Source organism: Myotis daubentonii, chromosome 8 (genome assembly GCF_963259705.1).
Source record: "Myotis daubentonii chromosome 8, mMyoDau2.1, whole genome shotgun sequence".
In the NCBI taxonomy this organism is placed as follows: Eukaryota; Metazoa; Chordata; class Mammalia; order Chiroptera; family Vespertilionidae; genus Myotis; species Myotis daubentonii.
The window spans coordinates 29,705,388-29,723,840 of NC_081847.1; the positions used below are offsets into that span (position 1 = coordinate 29,705,388).

The 18,453-nt window shown below is 46.6% G+C and overlaps 1 protein-coding gene across 1 annotated transcript in view; it reads right to left on the reverse strand.

Annotated features, from left to right (window-relative positions):
- The window catches only part of CDS2 (CDP-diacylglycerol synthase 2), a 61,625-nt gene that overhangs the window by 23,696 nt on the left and 19,476 nt on the right, over positions 1-18,453 (reverse strand). Inside the window, exons 2-3 of the mRNA XM_059705608.1 lie at positions 1,430-1,566; positions 98-194 (exon numbers count right to left, since the gene is read on the reverse strand). Coding sequence (XP_059561591.1) covers positions 98-194; positions 1,430-1,566 — 234 coding nt within the window. The remainder of the gene's footprint in view (positions 1-97; positions 195-1,429; positions 1,567-18,453) is intronic.

Sequence of the window (18,453 nt, forward strand, 5' to 3'; positions counted from 1 at the left end):
TGAGTCCCAGAACTAATCCAGCACCTGGCTCTTCAGATGGCTGATTCTGCACGACAAACTGAAGGTAGAACTAAAACAGTATGCAAATGGCACTTACAATCATCATTAAAACCATTGGTCCCAGGTAAATGATGATGAAGAAAAATGCAATCATGGCCAAAGTCAGGATGCCTCTCACCCACCAGTTCTTCCATCTAAGTTAGAGAGGAGGGAAGGAGAAAGCACGTTAGAAGCCCAGAAATAACTGAAACACAAACTCAAGGGGATGGCTCTTCCTGGGAGGAGAGGGCCTGAGGTTAGCCTTCCAGGAGCACCTCCTTCACCCGGATGACAAACTAGCCACATGCTGGTGGGAGCAGGGCCGCTAGAGACAATGCCTCACCCACACCAAACTCAGCTAGTGCTCCAAGGGCTACACCTAAGTTATGTCTTAACGAAGGAATCGGGCAAAAATTCCAAAGGAAACGTGGTGCCCTCTACTTCTGAATCTACTTGGACAGCTTCTATGGCTGTCTCTATCCACAAAAACACACAACTATAAACACTTTCCTGCAGCAGAATCTTCCATCGCTCTGCGCCTGCATCGCTGTGGTGATAACAACATTAAAACAGTGATAGTAACAGGTATCACAAATACGCACCTGGCACCTTTATAAGGACTTTACATATATTAATTCACTCAGCCCTCAACACTTCTAGTTCTTACAGACGAGGAACTGGGTGCACAGGCCATACGACTGTGAAGTGGTTAAGCTGGGACTGAACCCTGGGAGCTGGCTCCAGAACCCATGTCCTGAACCACTGCACAACACCACCTTTCAAAGGACACGTGTGTGAGAGGCACCACAGAAACACTTTTAGACAATGTTTTGGGGTCTTATAGTTGGTATTTTCAACCTACCCACATAGCTGGTGTTGGAGGGATCAGAGTCTCAGGGACCAGAATTTCAACTCTGGATTCACCCAAGTTAAGACATTTCTCAATTCTTCCAGGAGAATTTTTAAATGTCCACAAGGACGTGCAGGGGGAAAGGGAAAACTAAACTTTGAACTACAAACTTGGACTCCTCTGTGAAAAGCAGTCCACCCATCAGTCAAACCCCAGGGACCATTTCTCCACATGTGCTGCGTCAGCAACATTGCCCACCACCACCCCACTGTCCACCCTTTTGTCCTCCTCGGACTGCCCCTCCCAGCCCAGCCTAGAGCACCTTTCAAATGGCAGACCCCTCCAGGCTGTGCTCGCAGTTGCTGTTAAGATGACTAATGCTCAATGAAGCCTTGGGCAGAGGCAGGGGAGATTATGGCAACACCAGTGGACAGAAGTGGACTCCCACAAGATTGTGGGCTCTCTGAGTGGCCTGGGTCTTCCATGGCACTTGGACAGGCAACAAGGCTTCCAACAAGCACCCGCATCAAGCCAGGTTACCTTGAAGACAAGTTGGAAAGGGCCCTATTGAGGACCTCTGGGGTATCGTCTGCGGAGGTTACTAGGGGAGCAGCTTCCGCACGGTTCTCACTGTCAGATGCAGTCTCTCCATCTGCCTTTACTTCTGGTTCTGACTCCTACACAGCAGAAAAACAGAGGAGGAAAAGGTGAAAAATGTAGGCTACTAAGAAGTACATACCTGTCATAGGAGATCTGTGGGCAAAGACCCAAATTGGGCCTGAGGACCTGGCATTGTCAGGTGACATAACAGATGGGACTCACAGCAATCCTGACACAGTGCTGACATGTGCCAAGGTGGCCCGCTCTCTACTGCAAGAGCAACCTGCACCTGCACCTCAGGATGATGGGCAACAGCCACAGTCTACACAATGCCCATTGCCTGACAAAGAATAGTCCATAAGAGGGAGAGAGGGGCTCCTTCATACCCAAAGAATGCAAAAGGCGGCTGTGACTAGATTTCATCTGGACCTCATTCTTGATCCTACTACTCAGAGCTTTTATTTCTTAAGGGAATTTAGCATAGTTGCTGTGAGAAGAGGTGGGTGAGAAATCAAATCACATAGAATTAGACAGTAACAACAATATTACTTAGTATCTGCATAGCCCTTCACAGTTTTTAGAGTGTTTCCCATACCTGTGAACCTCAGAGCAGTTCTGGGAGGAAAGGAAGAAACAAAAAGATCCCTATTTACGAATGAAGACCCGGACTCTGAGGAGCACCTTGGCTGGCCCCAAATCTCCTGTGAGCCCAGGTCTTCTGAATTAAGTTTGTTCATCCCACTAGATTTCCTTTTATTCAAGCATCTTGGAGTCCATTTTATTTTTTCAGTAAGAAATTCAAAATGAGGAGAACCAAGATGGCGGCATAGGTTAACACCGCAGTTTGCTGCTTTGAACAACTACTTCAAAAGTGAAACCAAAAAACGGAAGGGACATCACCCAGAACCACAGGAACGCTGGCTGAGTGGAAGTCCTACAACTAGGAGGAAAGAGAAACGCACACGGACACTCAGAGGAGGCGCAGTGCTGAAGTCAAATTCTGAGGTGCGGAGTGTGCGGAGCGGGCTGGCGGCGGAGGGCGCGGTTGTTGTTTTCAATCGGGAGGGAGTCGCAGACTCTGAGCACCAGATCCAGGCGAGTCTTTAGGGACCCAGACTTAAACGGGAGAAGAGGGACTGTCTGGCTTCGGTCAGAGCGAGTGCAGCTTTCTCTCCCAGCTTTGCAGCAGGTGCTGGGACTCAGAGAGGCAGAGCCCCTGGGGACAGGACTGAGAGCCGCCATAACTGCTCTCTCCGGCCCACGCTGTTGATCCTGTGCGACCCGCCCCGCCCAAGCCCTGCACAGAGGCATTTGCCGGATAGCCTCAGGCAAAGGCTAGATTAGCACCTCCCTAGAGGACAGAAGTTCTCTCACTGCTGACACAGCTGATTCTCATAGCCACTTGGCCTGGAGGTCAAACCCTCCCTGGAATTAGCTACAACAATCAAGATTTAACTATAAGACTGCGAACAAAGACCACTAGGGGGTGCACCAAGGAAGCATAACAAAATGCGGAGACAAAGAAACAGGACAAAATTGTCAATGGAAGATATAGAGTTCAGAACCACACTTTTAAGGTCTCTCAAGAACTGTTTAGAAGCTGCCGATAAACTTAATGAGATCTACACGAAAACTAATAAGACCCTCGATCTTATATTGGGGAACCAACTAGAAATTAAGCATACACGGACTGAAATAACGAATATTATACAGACGCCCGACAGCAGACCAGAGGAGCGCAAGAATCAAGTCAATGATTTGAAATGCGAGGAAGCAAAAAACATCCAACCGGAAAAGCAAAATGAAAAAAGAATCCAAAAATGCGAGGATAGTGTAAGGAGCCTCTGGGACAGCTTCAAGCGTACCAACATCAGAATTATAGGGGTGCCAGAAGATGAGAGAGAGCAAGATATTGAAAACCTATTTGAAGAAATAATGACAGAAAACTTCGCCCACCTGGTGAAAGAAATGGACTTACAGGTCCAAGAAGCGCGGAGAACCCCAAACAAAAGGAATCCAAAGAGGACCACACCAAGACACATCATAATTAAAATGCCAAGAGCAAAAGATAAAGAGAGAATCTTAAAAACAGCAAGAGAAAGAAACTCAGTTACCTACAAGGGAATACCCATACGACTGTCAGCTGATTTCTCAACAGAAACTTTGCAGGCCAGAAGGGAGTGGCAAGAAATATTCAAAGTGATGAATGCCAAGAACCTACAACCAAGATTACTTTATCCAGCAAAGCTATCATTCAGAATTGAAGGTCAGATAAAGAGCTTCACAGATAAGGAAAAGCTAAAGGAGTTCATCACCACCAAACCAGGATTATATGAAATGCTGAAAGGTATCCTTTAAGAAGAGGAAGAGGAAGAAAAAGGTAAAGATACAAATTATGAACAACAAATATGCATCTATCAACAAGTGAATCTAAGAATCAAGTAAATAAATAATCTGATGAACAGAATGAACTGTTGATTATAATAGAATCAGGGACATAGAAAGGGAATGGACTGACTATTCTTGGGGGGGAAAGGGGTGTGGGAGATGTGGGAAGAGACTGGACAAAAATCGTGCACCTATGGATGAGGACAGTGGGTGGGGAGTGAGGGTGGAGGGTGGGGCGGGAACTGGGAGGAGGGGAGTTATAGGGGGAAAAAAAAGAGGAACAAATGTAATAATCTGAACAATAAAGATTTAATTAAAAAAAAAAAAAGAAATTCAAAATGAAATAAACTAGAAATGGCAAAAGGATGTTTTACCACATCTTTAAAGATTCCTTGCCGAAACCGGTTTGGCTCAGTGGATAGAGCGTCGGCCTGCGGACTGAGGGGTCCCAGGTTCGATTCCTGTCAGGGGCATGTACCTGGGTTGTGGGCACTTCCCTAGTGGGGGATGTGCAGGAGGCAGCTGATCGATGTTTCTAGCTCTCTATCTCTCTCCCTTTCTCTCTGTAAAAAATCAATAAAATATATTTTTTTTAAAAAAAGATTCCATTATGTATGTGTGCAAACATATTTAAGTTTGAATTAGGGAAATTTGAATTTCCCAAACTAGTAAATATATGAAATTGAGAACCGTTTTTATGTTTACTGGCCATCTGGATGTCTTCTTTTGTGAAATATCTGTCAAGTCACTGGCTAGTTTCCTACTGAGTTTTCTGCCTTCCGTTCACTGATTTGTAGGAATATTTTATACATCCCAGATTTAAGTATTGCGTCACTAATACGTTCTCCCAGCCTTCTCTAAACCCAGCCCCACCCCAGTCATTCCCTCTAACACTCAGACATTCTCCCTCTCGGCACTGACCACAATGAGGGCTTACAAGGCAATCTTTGCAACTGTCTATTGCTCTCTAAAGATGGGAACCAAGACACTTTGTTCTCATGACATCCTCATGCCTGGCACACAGGGAAATACTTAGTAATGGAAGGGAGGATGGAAGGAGGAAGCAGGAAGTTAATTCCAGGTATGGTAAAGAGATACCCAGCACCTACCCTCAGGGAAACAGCTATTTCTAAATTAAATTGCAACTGTGATAACACCACAAAAAAGAAGGCCTTTAGTCTGAGATTACTCATACAAGAGACCCTGGCTTTGGTAAAGGACCTATAGAGATGGTCTCATTACTCAGATTTGAGGGAAAGAGCAGTCTACAGCTTCTGATGACTCCTTACTCTGCCACAGCTGAGCCAGCATCCTTACCTAATATTACTGATTGTTACGGATGGAGTGCAGCTGATAATCTATATATATAAAAGCCAAGCGACCAGAACGACCAGAAAGACCCGTTGCTATGACGTGCACTGTGGCAGCCAACTGGCCCAATTGAGGCCCCAATTGGCTGCCCCCCAACCTCCCGCACCCCCCCAGCCCCGCCCCCAATCAGCCCCCCAACCCCTATCGAGGGCAGGGCCTGCCGGCCAACCACCCATGACCCCTCCCCACGGTTGGCCCCAGCCCGATCGGCCCCCATCAGGGCGGGCTGGCCAGACCCCACCCGTGCATGAATTCGTGCACCAGGCCTCTAGTGTTAAGATAAAGAATGGAAAGCCCAGACCAGTGTTGCTCAGTTGGTTGGGCATCCTCCCATGCACAGAAAGTCACACAAATGCCTCTGGACTTCAGTGTCCTCTCCTTATAAAACAGGCCCAGCCTGGCTGGTGGCACAGTGGTTGAGCATCAACCTATGAACCAGGAGGTCACAGTTCAATTCCCGGCCTGGGTTGTGGGCTGGATCCCCAGTGTGGGGCGTGCAGGAGACAGCCAATGAATGATTCTCTCTCATCACTGATGTTCCTATCTCTCCCTCTCCCTTCTTCTATGAAATCAATAAAAATATATTTTTTTTTCAACTTAAAAAAAATACTTTATTTTTTATTATTATTATTATTTTTTAATATATTTTATTCATTTTTTACAGAGAGGAAGGGAGAGAGATAGAGAGTCAGAAACATCGATGAGAGAGAAACATCGATCAGCTGCCTCCTGCACATCCCCCACTGGGGAAGTGCCCACAACCCAGGTACATGCCCTTGACCGGAATCGAACCTGGGACCCCTCAGTCCACAGGCCGACGCTCTATCCACTGAGCCAAACCGGTTTCGGCTAAAAAAAATACTTTAATATTTAGAGGTACTATCTGAGGTTCTATCAGAAGCAATAAAAATATATTTTTTAAAAATAAGAGGTCCACGCCGAAACCAGTTTGGCTCAGTGGATAGAGCGTCGGCCTGCGGACTGAAGGGTCCCAGGTTCGATTCCGGTCAAGGGCATGTACCTGGGTTGTGGGCACTTCCCCAGTGGGGGATGTGCAGGAGGCAGCTGATCGATGTTTCTCTCTCATCGATGTTTCTAGCTCTCTCTTTCTCTTCCTCTCTGTAAAAAATCAATAAAATATATTTAAAAATAAAAAATAAAAAAATAAGAGGTCCAAAAAGGGCCCTCCTTACCTGTGGGGGTTCACTGAAGAGATACAACCAAACTCCCACCCGGGACTGTGTCCCATTCTACCACCCTGAGAAGCTCTGAAACACAGCAGCACCTCCCAAATTATCTGTTTCCAGTGGGACTGAATGAAGACCAAGGCATTCAAAACAGCTTTCCAGTCTTTATCTTTTTTTTTTTTTTTTTAAAGAGAGAAAGAAAGGGAAAAAGAGAGGGAGAGAGAAACCTCGATGTCATGTGATCGGCTACCTCCTGCACATGCCCAGGGTGCAGATAGAGCCTACAACCTGGCATTTGCCCTGAACTGGAAAATCAAAACAGCAACCTTTCGGTGCATGGGAGGACGCCCAATCGAGCCATTCTTTATCTTAACATTATCACTCACATCCCATCTGTAACAATCAGTAATATGAGGTAGGAATGCTGAGTGATTATCTAGACCTGACAACTAAACCCAGGGGCTTCAACATGAGCACCTGGGCGTGGCCATGGAGGGCTCCCAACAGAGGCTCTCTGGGAGCATCTAGAAGCCACAGGGGCTGAGCTTGAGCACAGCAGGCAAGAAGGCATGCGTCTGTGTGCATCTCTCTCTCTCACACACACACACACACACACACACACACACACACACACACAAGCCCCAGCACAAGGTTATTTTTAACTTATCCATTCTGTTGTCAAGGAGACTCGCAAAGGCTGCTGGTTCCTTGGGGAGGAAGGGCAGGAAAGAGCCAGGACGAGCCCCTGCAGGGGAGGGGCAGGGAGCTCCAGCTCGGCACTGACTCCCTCGACCTTCCAGGCCCTTCCATAAATGTTAGCCCGGCATTGTTTCCTGCTGTATCATCACATGTGATTCCTCTCCCTCCTTGCTAGGATGGGGTGAGGCTAAAAGTAGAAGAGATCGAGAACTGCTATACAGACACTTACTATTGTTAAGAGGTCCGGGGCCTGGGATGAACAACTAGGAAATTAAGTAAATGCCCTGAAGGAACAAGCCTGAAGGAGATTAACTTCCTAGGTTTTACTTGCAAGGTCTCAGGCCTCACCCCTGGCCACTGGAAAAAAGCCCTTTCCTGGAGGCTCCTTCTAAGCAGGAGACCAACACCTACACAGACAACAATTCTCCCACCAGCAGAAAGGCCAATTCTTGTGCAAGGGAAGGAAAGCGAACAGCCTCAGAAGACACGGATCGGGAGGGGGCAAGTCAGCCAGCTCTCTAGGCTTCTGACCCTGAGCCAACCACCCTGCCCCACCCAAGTGTCACAGGAGAGCAGGCCAAGGGGACAGAAACTTAAGAGAACCTGGAGAGGTCTGCAGTGTTCTAGCTCCTCCCTACCCCATGGGTAAAGCCCTTGCACTTGGGCTGCTAATGCCTGAGTAAAGGAGGCCAAGTGCAGCTTCCATCGTGGACCCAGAAGGAAGCAAGGACCTGGAGCCCAAGTTTGCTCCCAGAAGAAAAGTGGAACATGCTGAGCCAAGAGTCAGGGGTGCCCAGCATGTTCACTGGTTTGTTCCTCCAGAGGATGGCAAGATAGGCAGATGGAAAGGAAGACTTTCTGCAGGAGGAAGCAGCAGCCGGGGCCCGGCTCTCATGCTCATTATACTAGGCACAGGCCTCCATTCTCTGGTCTTCCCAGTGAGAAAAGGATCCCTCATCTTGGACGTTTGTTGAGATGATCAAATACAACATCAGTGCATGTCTATAAAAACTAAAAAGGGTCTGAATAGCAACACCCCATACACACCCCTCAATACCCTTACCACAGTGTACAGGACAGGAGCGCAAGAACCTTAAACACCCACCCAGACAACCTGGGTACCTTTCCCAAGGAGAGTGGAGTGGGGAAAGAATGGTGGCATCAGGCCTTGCTGAGACTCATGTGCTAACCAATTATATGAGCTCAGCATCTGCCTGACTTGCTTCCTCTTTGACACCTCCAATAGGCAGCCCCAACTCAAAACTGATCCTCTTCCCAAAATTACAGTGGAGGTGGACATCTGAAACACAAATACTAGTACCCTCTGAAGTGTGGGAAGAAATAGGAGAACTTATTTCTATTTGTCTTGTTCGTATCTTCTTTCCTGTGGTGCTTTATAAAGGACATATCAGTACATGTATACAACTTAGTAAGTTTGTGCAAGCTGGGACACACGTGGGTGTCTTGTTTCCCACTGCACTGAGAAGTATCTGGAACATAGCAGGCACCCAAAGATTTGTTGAACTAATAAGATAATTAATCCTACTTGACCTGTCACGGACCAGTGTTCAGAATGCACTGAGAGTAAGACAAAACCCATCTGATTTCTAACTCATAGGCCAAGACCCACACCCTGGCCTCCACAGTGGCCCTCACAGCAGAACCAGACCAGTGCACACTCCCACCACCTCCCCTGCTGGGTGGTGGGTCTGAGGGCCCCGCTCAAGTTCTCCGACCAGCACAGGGCAGCAAGGAGAGGCTGTCTTGCTACTTCAAGTTGTGTCAGCCCAGCCCCAACCCCCCAGCCCCTCCTTCCTTCCCTCCCTTTCTTCCTTCCCTCCCTTTCTTCCTTCCTTCCTTTCTTTCTTTCTTTCTTTCTTTCTTTTTCTTTCTTTCTTTCTTTCTTTCTTTCTTTCTTTCTTTCTTCCTTCCTTCCTTCCTTCCTTCCTTCCTTCCTTCCTTCCCTCCCTCCCTCCCTCCTTCCCTCCTTCCCTCCCTCCCTCTTTTTCAACCCAACATCCAGACCAGAGGCTAAGTGAAGTACAGCCTGTCTCTCAGATTCTGTCTCAATCACCACCCATCCTCCGCCACTTCCTTAGCCATTTCCCAATGGGGCTGTGGTGCTGGCGTAAACAGGAAACAAAAGTGGTACTTTAAAAGGAAGAGAAAAAAAGCTCCCTCTGAGGCCTCCTTCTCTCGGGTCATTTAGATCCTACAGGGGAAGACAGAGGCACCGAGGGTGATGGATCATGGAGTCTCCTGTGTACCAAGAGCTCAGATAAGACCTGTCATCATTTTTGGAGAAACTCGTGCTCCAAAGGCTTTTCATACCAGCCTTCCAGGGCCCTTCTCCCAGTCACAGCTGCCCAGAAGCCAACACCAGCAGCCCCTGGGGCTCAGAATAGCACAGAAGCCTTCCTTCAGCAGAGGCAAGGGAAGGCACCAAAGGAGGACCCAAGGGAGCAGCTAACTCTTCCTGGCCTGGGGAGGGGCCGGGCTAGGTCCAGAACAGCATTTGTAGAACTCATTTACACTGTGTTCTCAGGATGAGACATCCTCCCTCTTCTCATTCCCTCTCAATTCTCAGGCTTTCCTGTAGGCCTGCCTTGGGCTCACAAAAGTGAACTGGGCAGCATCCCTTGAAGGCTCCCTTTTTGTCACTCGCCCACCCTCCAAACTCTATTTCTCAAGACTCCACAGTGACACCCACAAGTGGCAACATCGACCTTGACCAAAAAAAGTGTGGCTGTGGCCAAGCTGGACAGGAGCCCTGGGCATTGTGTCAACTGGGCTCCAAGCAGATGGGACTCACCCCACCCCACACCCCATTTCTTTACCAGATGCCAACTTAGTTTTGTACCTTGCTAGAGAAAATATATTAACATTCTGTTCATGTTTGCCTAAAAGGAGCTAACAACTAGGGAAACAAAATAAGTGGTACCACACACTAGGGTTTTTCTTCTCTTTTTCATTTTCAAAGCAATTTCATTAAAGGTAATACAGTAAGTCCTCACTTATCAGGACTTGTCAATAAGTTCTTGGAACTGCGGTAAAAGGACACATAAAGAAACCAATTTTACCACAGGCTAATTAATATAAACCAGAGTTTAAGTTCCTACAGCATCTCATCAATGTCATAACAAAACCACATTGAACAAAATGATGTTATTTGAGAACCTGCTGTACTCAATGCTCCCAACAACCCTGTCTTTTCTAATGGCACTGCATTCAAATTCATGTGTGTGTTTTTTACTGAGTGATTCCATACTTACACAAACTATGTTTTGCACTGTTTTACATGCAAATTACAACCCCTGTCCTGCAGGAAAGTCATCAGGCTGAGCCTAACCTTTCTGCTAAATATCTGCTTACATCTCCTTAGTCAAACCCTGTGGCAGCTGCCAGGGCAACTGACTACTCCACTTACAGACACATTCCCAGGATAGAAATTGCAGGTTTATCCTTAATAAGAGTGTTAGAGACGTGTGTGTGCATGTGTGAATGTGTGTTGTGTGTGTGCGCGCACAGTGGTAGGAATAGCAAAGAAAATATTTCTAGCTTTTTCTAAGGCTAACTCCATTTGACAAGTTCAACTGTCTGGACAAAGGATAAAATAGGAGGACCCCTATTCTGAAAGTTTAGAATCATCCCCAATATGACTGTACCTTGTCCTCCAAAAGCCTCCTAATGTGATTTACAGAAAATGCGTTCAGCTACTCCAAATGAAATGCTGCACCTACAGTGCCTCCACAGATAACTGCACTCCACACCGAAGAGCTCCAGAGAAAGGACATGAAAAGACAAAAAGAGCACGTAGGAGATCCAGCTTTTGAAAACCTAACTCTGGCTATGAACCATTTCACCTCCAGACAGTAAGAAGGTACTTTCCATAATCAATTCTAGGTTTCAAGTTCATCAAATGTAAGGACTACCTTATTCATATTACCTCGAATCTGGTAGAAGCTCAGAATGGCTTTTTTTTTTTAACTCTGTGTATTTCTTTTTAATTGGTGGGGGGGGGAGAGATAGGAGGAGGGGGGAGGGGGAGAGAGAGGCAGACAGACAGACAGACGGAAAGAAACATCGATATGAGAGAGAAACATCAACCGGTGCCTCCTGTACCTACCCTGACCAGAGATCAAACCCAAAACCTGGATATGCGCCCTGTCTCGGAATCAAACCCACCACCTTTGGTGTACTGGTCTATACTCCAACCAACTGAGCCACACCGGCCAGGGCAAACTCATTGAATTGTAATTAAATTCATCAACCTTTATCTACAAGGCCTAGAACAGGGGTCCTCAAACTACGGCCCGTGGGCCACATGCAAATACAAATATTGTATTTGTTCCCATTTTGTTTTTTTACTTCAAAATAAGATATGTGCAGTGTGCATAGGAATTTGTTCATAGTTTTTTTTTAAACTATAGTCCGGCCCTCCAACTGTCTGAGGGACAGTGAACTGGCCCCCTGTTTAAAAGTTTGAGGACCCCTGGCCTAGAATAATGGGCACCATCATTATTAGTGTGGGGAAGACAACCCTGGAGCTACAGTTATACAGATGCAACTACAAAGTAAAAAGGCTATGATTTCAGCCCTTCCAAAGGTTGAACTGATTGAGTGGAGGGGAGCCCCCAGGGAGCACCCATAAAACCCAGGGTGGTAATGAGCTGTGTTTCCAGACAGCAACTAATGTGTTGCCAGGAATAATGAGTAAAGAGGCACAGTAAAAGCTTTTAGAATCTGCAATGGTTCAACCCTGCCCTACAAAATGGATAATGTCTGTGCACATTTTCACTCCTTTCCCCTGAATAATGGAAAATGCTCCCGGCAGAGTCACACATCGGCCCTTTGAGCCAATTGGAGGGCCCCTTCCAAAGCTAACACATTAAGATGTTACTCTCCTACTAAGAAACACCTTGGATATTCTTCCTCCGAACATCACTATCGCCTGAAATTATTACACATTTTTCTGAAACATAAACTCCATGTGGAAGGGACTTCTGTTTTTCACTGCTATATCCCCATGGCCTGCAGTGCTGCCTAGAATATAGAAGGTCCTCAATAAATGTTTCTTCACAGAGGGAGGAAGAGAGAGAAGGGAGGTTAAGGACTAAGGAACTCTCCACTTCTGAGTCTGTAGGCTAAAATGGTAAGCATAAGTATCACACTACAATAGCCAGTCACTTTGATATCCCCATCTTACCATATTTACATAGATTTGCAGGTTCCATAAGTGGAAGGAATGTGAAAGTCTTAAAGTCATAAGGAAGAACCATCAAACATGCTGAGTAAAGGTGAGTAGTAGAATGAGAAGAAAATTTTTTAAATCACAGGAGCTGCTGACTGCTTTCCCCTCCAGCATTCTTGCAAAAAGGAAATACAGGCATACCTCAGAGAGAGTATGGGTTCCATTCCAGACCACCACAGTAAGGGAATATCTCAGTGAAGCAAGGTGCACCTGTACATGCCTCCTGCACCTTGGGCTTCCAGAAGCTGAGTTCCCTGCGAAGGTGGTTTCTGCTCCAAGCAAAGACAGCCAGGTACATTAACCAAAAAAGAAATTACTCACCATCTTAATAACAAATGCAACAGTAAGGGCCATTCGATCTTCACACTATGAACAATTTGGCTGTTGTCTCTACCCAACTCCATTTCAGCTGAGGGTTGAGGTCAATGAACAGAATAAACTTTAACACCTCAGTTATCTGATATAAAAATAAAAATATCTGGCCCTGCCCTGACCAGTTTGGCTCAGTGGCTAGAGCGTCAGCCTGTGGACTGAAGAGTCCCAGGTTCGATTCCGGTCAAGGGCATGTACCTTGGTTGCGGGCACATCCCCAGTAGAGGGTGTGCAGGAGGCAGCTGATCCATGTTTCTCTCTCATAGATGTTTCTAACTCTCTATCCTTCTTCCTTCCTCTCTATAAAAAAATCAATAAAATATATATATTTTGTAAAATATCTGGCCCTTACCAATGTTGCTCAGGTGGTTGAGCATTGTCCCATGCACTGAGGTCACTGGTTCTATTCCCAGTCAGAGCTCATGCCCAGGTTGTGGCCTTGATACCCAGGGGGTATACAAAAGACAGCTGATCAATGTTTCTCTCCCATCCATGTTTCTCTGTCTCTACCTCTCCCTTCCTCTCTCTAAAATCAATATATATATATATATATTTTTTTTTTTTAATCTACTAATCCATAGTGAAATTTCTAAAAAAACAAATGTCAGCCCTAGCTGGTTTGGCTCAATGGATAGAGTGTTGGCCTGCAGACTGAAGGGCCCCAGGCTTGATTCCAGTCAAGGGCACATGCCCAGGTTGCCAGCTCAATCCCCAGTGGGGTTGTGCAGGAGGCAGCCGATCTGTGATTCTCTCTCTTATCATTGACTAGGTGCCCAGTGCAGGGAATTAGTGCACGGGGGGGAGGGGGGGGTCCCTCAGCCCAGCCTGCCCTCTCTCACATACTGGGAGCCCTCAGGGGATGTCCTACTGACGGCTTAGGCCCGCTCCCTGCTCCCCTTGGGGAGTGGGCCTAAGCCGCAGTCTGGCCTCCCTTTGTGCGAGGCGACCAGGCTGATCAGGGGAAGGCACCAGCCCCATCACCCCGCTGCTGCAGCCACTGCCAGTCACCACAGCCACCAAGGTGTTGTCATCAACACGGACTCCAGTCCCTTCATCATGAAAAAATGACAACTTTCTTTAGGCATTTTCAAGATGTGTCTTTCATAGGATATGACATTTCTTTATTATTTTTTACCCTCACCTGAGGATATGTTTCTATTGATTTTTAGAGAATGTGGAAGAGAAAGGGAAAGACAGAGAGAAACATCAAAGTGAGAGGAACATTTTGATTGGTTGCCTCCTGCAAGAGCGCTGACCTGAGCCCCAGCCAGGGAAGAGCCTGCAACCTAGGTACATGCCCTTGGTCAGAATTAAACCCAGACCCTGTGGTAGGCAGGCCAAGCCATTATCTACTGAGCCAAACTGGCTAGGGCAGGATATGATATTTCTTAGCCCCTCCAGCAGCAGACCTTCGTTTTTTATTCCAGGAGTGAGGTGGAAAAACCCTACTTCACCTTCTTGGATTCTTATTACCCAAGTTACTAAGAATATTACCAGTGGCATACAGGGAGCTTAGCCAATGAGCAGTCAGAAAAGGTGTTTCCTCTGTAGTTCACACTGATCCCCGGGTCGGCCCCTGCCCAGGCCTAAGGCCTTAGGCCAGGCATTAGGCCTGGGCAGGGGACCCCCAGCCCGCTTCAATAGCAGGCTCTGCCCCTGCCCAGGTCAGAGGAGCGTTAGGCCTGGGCAGGGGATCCCCAGTCCGCTCCGATTGCCTGCCCAGGCCTAAGACCTCTGGCCGGGGCCTTAGGCCTAGGCAGGGGACCCCCAGCCCTGTGTGATCGCTGGCTCCGCCCCTGCCCAGGCCTCAGGGTTCTGGCTGGGGGATCTCTGGCTCCGCCTCTCCGGGTGGCATCTGGCGCTGCCCACCCTGCTTCCCGGTCCCCAATCTGCGGCCCGATCTGCAGCCCAGATCCCACAGGTGGCTTCTGGCACTGCCCGCCCCTCCTCCCCGTCCCTGATCTCGGATCCTGCAGGCGGTGTCTGGCGCTGCCAGCCCCACCTGCAGTATGCAAATTTAACGGCCATCTTTGTTGGGTTAATTTGCATACTCTTCTGATTGGCTGGTGGGCATAGCCAATAACATCTATTAGTGTAGATGTTTCTATTTCTCTCTCCCTTCCTCTCTGACATCAATAAAAAATAATTATTTTTTTTAAATGTCGGCTGTTTCATCAATAACAAAATAAAAATAGCTTCCTTTTAAGTGTTTGGGGTAGCAAATCTTCTACCCAAAGATTACTGTGCACCTCTGCAACAAGAACGCTTCAACAAAACATTGTCCTACATTTTCCTTGTCAAAAAACAAAGTTCAGGTGAGTAAATTTTAAAGATCTAATTGGCTTTATTCAATAATTTATGAATTAGGCAATATCTAATCTAGCAAATAGACAGAAGCTCTGAGGAGCTATACAAAATTAAAAACTTCTAGAGGTAGAAGGGATGGGAACAAGGAAGTTATGCTATAACCAATGAACATAAGACACTGGGGGATAGGGGAGGCTAGGGGACTGTCTAGGGCGGGGGGATAAAATGGACACATATGTAATACCCTTTGTAATACTTTAAGCAATAAATAAAAAAAAAAGAAAACACATACATAAAAAAAAAAGTTAAGAAAGTTATGCTAGCCGAACCGGTTTGGCTCAGTGGATAGAGCGTTGGATTGCGGACTGAAGAAAGTTATGCTAGGCAAAAAAAAGGCCTTTGCTCTTCTACTTGCAAAGGCCTTAGGAGCTAATGAATGAAGAGGCTGTCTGCCCCCAATAATATAGACCCTGTGCTTTAGTACATACTCCGGTTTGAATCCTAGAGTTTTTTTTTGTTTTGTTTTTTAAATATATTTTATTGATTTTTTACAGAGAGGAAGGGAGAGAGATAGAGAGTTAGAAACATCGATGAGAGAGAAACATCGATCAGCTGCCTCCTGCACATCCCCTACTGGGGATATGCCCGCAACCCAGGTACATGCCCTTGACCGGAATCGAACCTGGGATCTTTCAGTCCGCAGGCCGACGCTCTATCCACTGAGCCAAACCGGTTTCGGCTGAATCCTAGAGTTTATCCTCCCTTACTATCAGGCCACTGGCCATAGCCATACCTGCCTTTCCAAGCTCTCTCTCATTCAGAGAACTCTATCAAGGAAGGGGAACTCAGGAGGCCAAGGCTATTAGAATTAGGTCTAAGCTAAAAATGGACAGAGCCAGACAGTTCACAAGTTCATTGCTCTGGAGGTTTTGTGGTTTGGAGGCTTTTATGGCTTTTATTACGAGGAAAGGGGGGACCAGTACCTCAGCTGAGAGGGTTCTCAGGCCCAGTGTCCATCAAGGGCTTCTTGGGGTAGACTGGGACATCACCCTTAACCATTCTCAGAGCATTTGCTCCTAGCGGTCCTGGCTAGAAGCAAGAGCCTCACAACTAGAAAGGCTTGAAGATGACAGGACAGCTCAGCGTGCAAGCCCTGCAGGTAGGTATTCTGGAGCCTCAGGGAGACATGGGGTGGGAAGAAATCTACCCACAGGTTTCTACAGGCAGGGAAGGAAATGTAAGTCAGCAAAGTGCTTTACTGCACAGTGAGGGTGGGAGCTGTACACACCTAGTCTAAGCCATTACTCACACCTGCATGCCACCTATGCCCCTGCAGAGTTTTATTGGGGGGGGGGGGAACGGGACAGAGGATAAATGCCATAAACATTCTCAGTACTTAAGAATGATAATATTGAATTCACTAAAGCTACATTAAAAATGAATATCAATCCTGTAAACACAAGATGGAGTGAAAAACTAGACAAAAAAAAAAGGCTGCATCTAACTTTCCGAAGAAGCAAGACACTGTCTCAGGGAGAAAAGTATCTCAGGCACGAGGAAAGGGGGACCAGTATCTCAGGCACGAGGAAAGGGGGACCAGTATCTCAGGCATGAGGAAAGGGGGACCAGTATCTCAGGCACGAGGAGAGGGGGGACCAGTATCTCAGGCATGAGGAAAGGGGGACCAGTATCTCAGGCACGAGGAAAGGGGGACCAGTATCTTAGGCATGAGGAAAGGGGGACCAGTATCTCAGGCATGAGGAAAGGGGGGACCAGTATCTCAGGCACGAGGAAAGGGGGACCAGTATCTCAGGCACGAGGAAAGGGGGACCAGTATCTCAGGCACGAGGAAAGGGGGACCAGTATCTCAGGCACGAGGAAAGGGGGACCAGTATCTCAGGCACGAGGAAAGGGGGACCAGTATCTCAGGCACGAGGAAAGGGGGACCAGTATCTCAAGGACGAGTAAAAGAGGGAACTAGTACTGGGTGATCTTGGAAGAAATCATGTCACCTCTAGGCCTCGGGTTATTTCATTTATAAAACAGAAACAAATCCCATCTCAAGAGTATTGGAGAGATAAGGCTGTATTTTTGGAACTGTGGGTCGAGACCTATTGGTTTTTGAAATAAATTCAGTAGATCACAACTGGCAAAAATTAGAATAAAATATGATGCCAGAAGTCAGGCTAATAGCAGATACCACTGAGAGAGCAACTGATTAGAAGAAATCACTAGGGAGTCTTCCAGATACTGGTAATGTTTTATCTGATCTGGGGGCAGGCTACAGAGACGTGCTTATTTTATGAAAACTCATCCCACTGTAGAGCTATAATACAGACACATTTCTGTATGTATATTGCACTTCAATACAACTTTACTTAAAAAATAAAATGAGCCCTAGCCAGTTTGCTCAGTGGATAGAGCATTAGCCTGCAGACTGAAGGGTCCCCGGTTCAAGTCCAGTCAAGGGCATATGCCTGGGTTGTGGGCTCGATTCCCAGTAGGGGACCTGCAGGAGGTAGCCAATCAATGATTCTCTCTCATCCTTTTTTTTTTTTAATTAAATCTTTATTGTTCAGATTATTACATTTGTTCCTCTTTTTTCCCCCCATAACTCCCCTCCTCCCAGTTCCCGCCCCACCCTCTGCCCTCACTCCCCACCCACTGTCCTCATCCATAGGTGCACGATTTTTGTCCAGTCTCTTCCCGCATCTCCCACAAGCCTTTCCCCCCCAAGAATAGTCAGTCCATTCCCTTTCTATGTCCCTGATTCTGTTTTGATCACCAGATTATTTATTCACTTGATTCTTAGATTCACCTGTTGATAAATGCATGTTTGTTGTTCATAATTTGTATCTTTACCTTTTTCTTCTTCTTCCTCTTCTTAAAGGATACCTTTCAGCATTTCATATAATACTGGTTTGGTGGTGATGAACTCCTTTAGCTTTTCCTTATCTGTGAAGCTCTTTATCTGACCTTCAATTCTGAATGATAGCTTTGCTGGATAAAGTAATCTTGGTTGTAGGTTCTTGCTATTCATCACTTTGAATATTTCTTGCCATTCCCTTCTGGCCTGCAAAGTTTCTGTTGAGAAATCAGCTGACAGTCGTATGGGTATTCCCTTGTAGGTAACTGAGTTTCTTTCTCTTGCTGCTTTTAAGATTCTCTCTTTGTCTTTTGCTCTTGGCATTTTAATTATGATGTGTCTTGGTGTGGTCCTCTTTGGATTCCTTTTGTTTGGGGTTCTCTGCGCTTCCTGGACCTGTAAGTCTATTTCTTTCACCAGGTAGGGGAAGTTTTCTGTCATTATTTCTTCAAATAGGTTTTCAATATCTTGCTCTCTCTCATCTTCTGGCACCCCTATAATTCAGATGTTGGTATGCTTGAAG